This window comes from Nanorana parkeri, unplaced genomic scaffold (genome assembly GCF_000935625.1).
Source record: "Nanorana parkeri isolate BGI_ZX_2015 unplaced genomic scaffold, ASM93562v1 scaffold220, whole genome shotgun sequence".
In the NCBI taxonomy this organism is placed as follows: domain Eukaryota; kingdom Metazoa; phylum Chordata; class Amphibia; order Anura; family Dicroglossidae; genus Nanorana; species Nanorana parkeri.
This window is the reverse complement of record NW_017306488.1, coordinates 1,079,121-1,080,560: the sequence shown is the minus strand read 5'-3', so window position 1 is coordinate 1,080,560 and position 1,440 is coordinate 1,079,121. Positions and strand designations below refer to the sequence as shown.

At 43.9% G+C, this 1,440-nt stretch overlaps 1 protein-coding gene across 1 annotated transcript in view; it reads left to right on the top strand.

The window, feature by feature from the left end:
* Nucleotides 1-367: 367 nt before the first annotated feature.
* Nucleotides 368-1,440, top strand: part of LOC108786634 (DNA-binding protein inhibitor ID-3-A-like) — a 1,980-nt gene continuing 907 nt past the window's right edge. Inside the window, exons 1-2 of the mRNA XM_018555964.1 lie at nt 368-742; nt 1,278-1,348. Coding sequence (XP_018411466.1) covers nt 440-742; nt 1,278-1,331 — 357 coding nt within the window. The 5' untranslated portion in view covers nt 368-439 and the 3' untranslated portion in view covers nt 1,332-1,348. The remainder of the gene's footprint in view (nt 743-1,277; nt 1,349-1,440) is intronic.

Genomic DNA, 1,440 nt, shown 5'->3' with positions numbered 1-1,440 from the left:
AAACAAAGTAATCCCAATGTGTTTATTTTTATGCTGCCTGTTGTTTATGATTGTGCCCCCTGTGGATTCCAATATTGCAAATGTAACAGAAAGTTTTGTAAAGGATCGCCCCCCTCCCCTCCTCCCCCTCTCTGTGACATTAATGACACTGTCTCCAGTCCTCAGGAATCAGGATAAGCTGTTTAAAAGCGTTCAGCCAGCTGTTATCTCAATATTATGGAGCTGTGGGGTGGAGAGAAGGGAGCTGATTTGCATGGGGGAGGAGGAGGGGGGAGCTGACAATATAAGAGCATGGATCGCTGAGCTTGACAAGCTCACACATCAACTGGTGATCACTTGTACACAGAGGCGCTTTGCTTTGGATCTTCTACAGTCCTCCTAGTTACGGAGCAGCTCATCGTCCACAGGGAATTTCAACAAGGTCTACAGCAGGAGAAAGATGAAGGCCATCAGCCCAGTGAGAGCCATGCCCAGCTGCTACCAGGCTGTGTGCTGCCTGTCTGAACAGAGCCTGAGCATTGCCAGAAGTAGTAGCCACAAGGGAGGTGTGGAAGAACCCATGGGTCTCCTTTATGATATGAATGACTGCTACTCCAAGCTGAAGGAGCTGGTGCCTGGCATCCCTCAAGGGAGCAAACTAAGCCAAGTGGAGATCCTCCAACATGTCATCGACTACATCTTCGACCTGCAGATCGTACTGGGTGAAGAGCAACAACACGGCGGCAGCATCCTCTCACTACAGGTAGGCGATCATTGCCTAAACTTTGCAGCTATGTGTCTGTGCCTCTATACAATGAGATGTTCCCCTACTGCCAGCGATCTACAATGTATCTATGTTACTGATCCAGTGCCATAGCGCTGTCCTAACTACTCAGCACTAATGCATGCATGTCAAGTCTTTTTAGTATGATCAACATCCTGTGCCTTTTTTACGAGGCATATATATGAATCAGTAATGCTATGTTACCAACTCTGATCTGTAGATCAGAGTTGGTAACATAGCATTACTGCTTCATATATGTCTCGTAAAACAGACACAGGCTGTTGATAACCTGTAGCACTAATGCAACGTAATGCCATGTCACTGCCATCATCAGCTTGTGCTTCTACTATCCATCCCACACATACAATGTGGTGATCTGTTACTGCATGAGTATAGCCTGTGGTACTAATGCCATGTGTTGTTTACTAACTGCAACCCCTGCTGTATCATTAATGCACTGTGAATGTCATATGTGTAATATGGGATACTAATGATACCTATTCCTCTTCTACAGAATTCAAATTTCTCTGAAATGTCAAGGACAGAGGATTCCAGTGTTTTCCATTGACCTACCTGCTTGTCATGGTAAGAATCATTTTTTCTTATCACCTTCTGATAGATAGATATATATCTATATCTATATATATATATATATAGATATATATCTATATCTATAT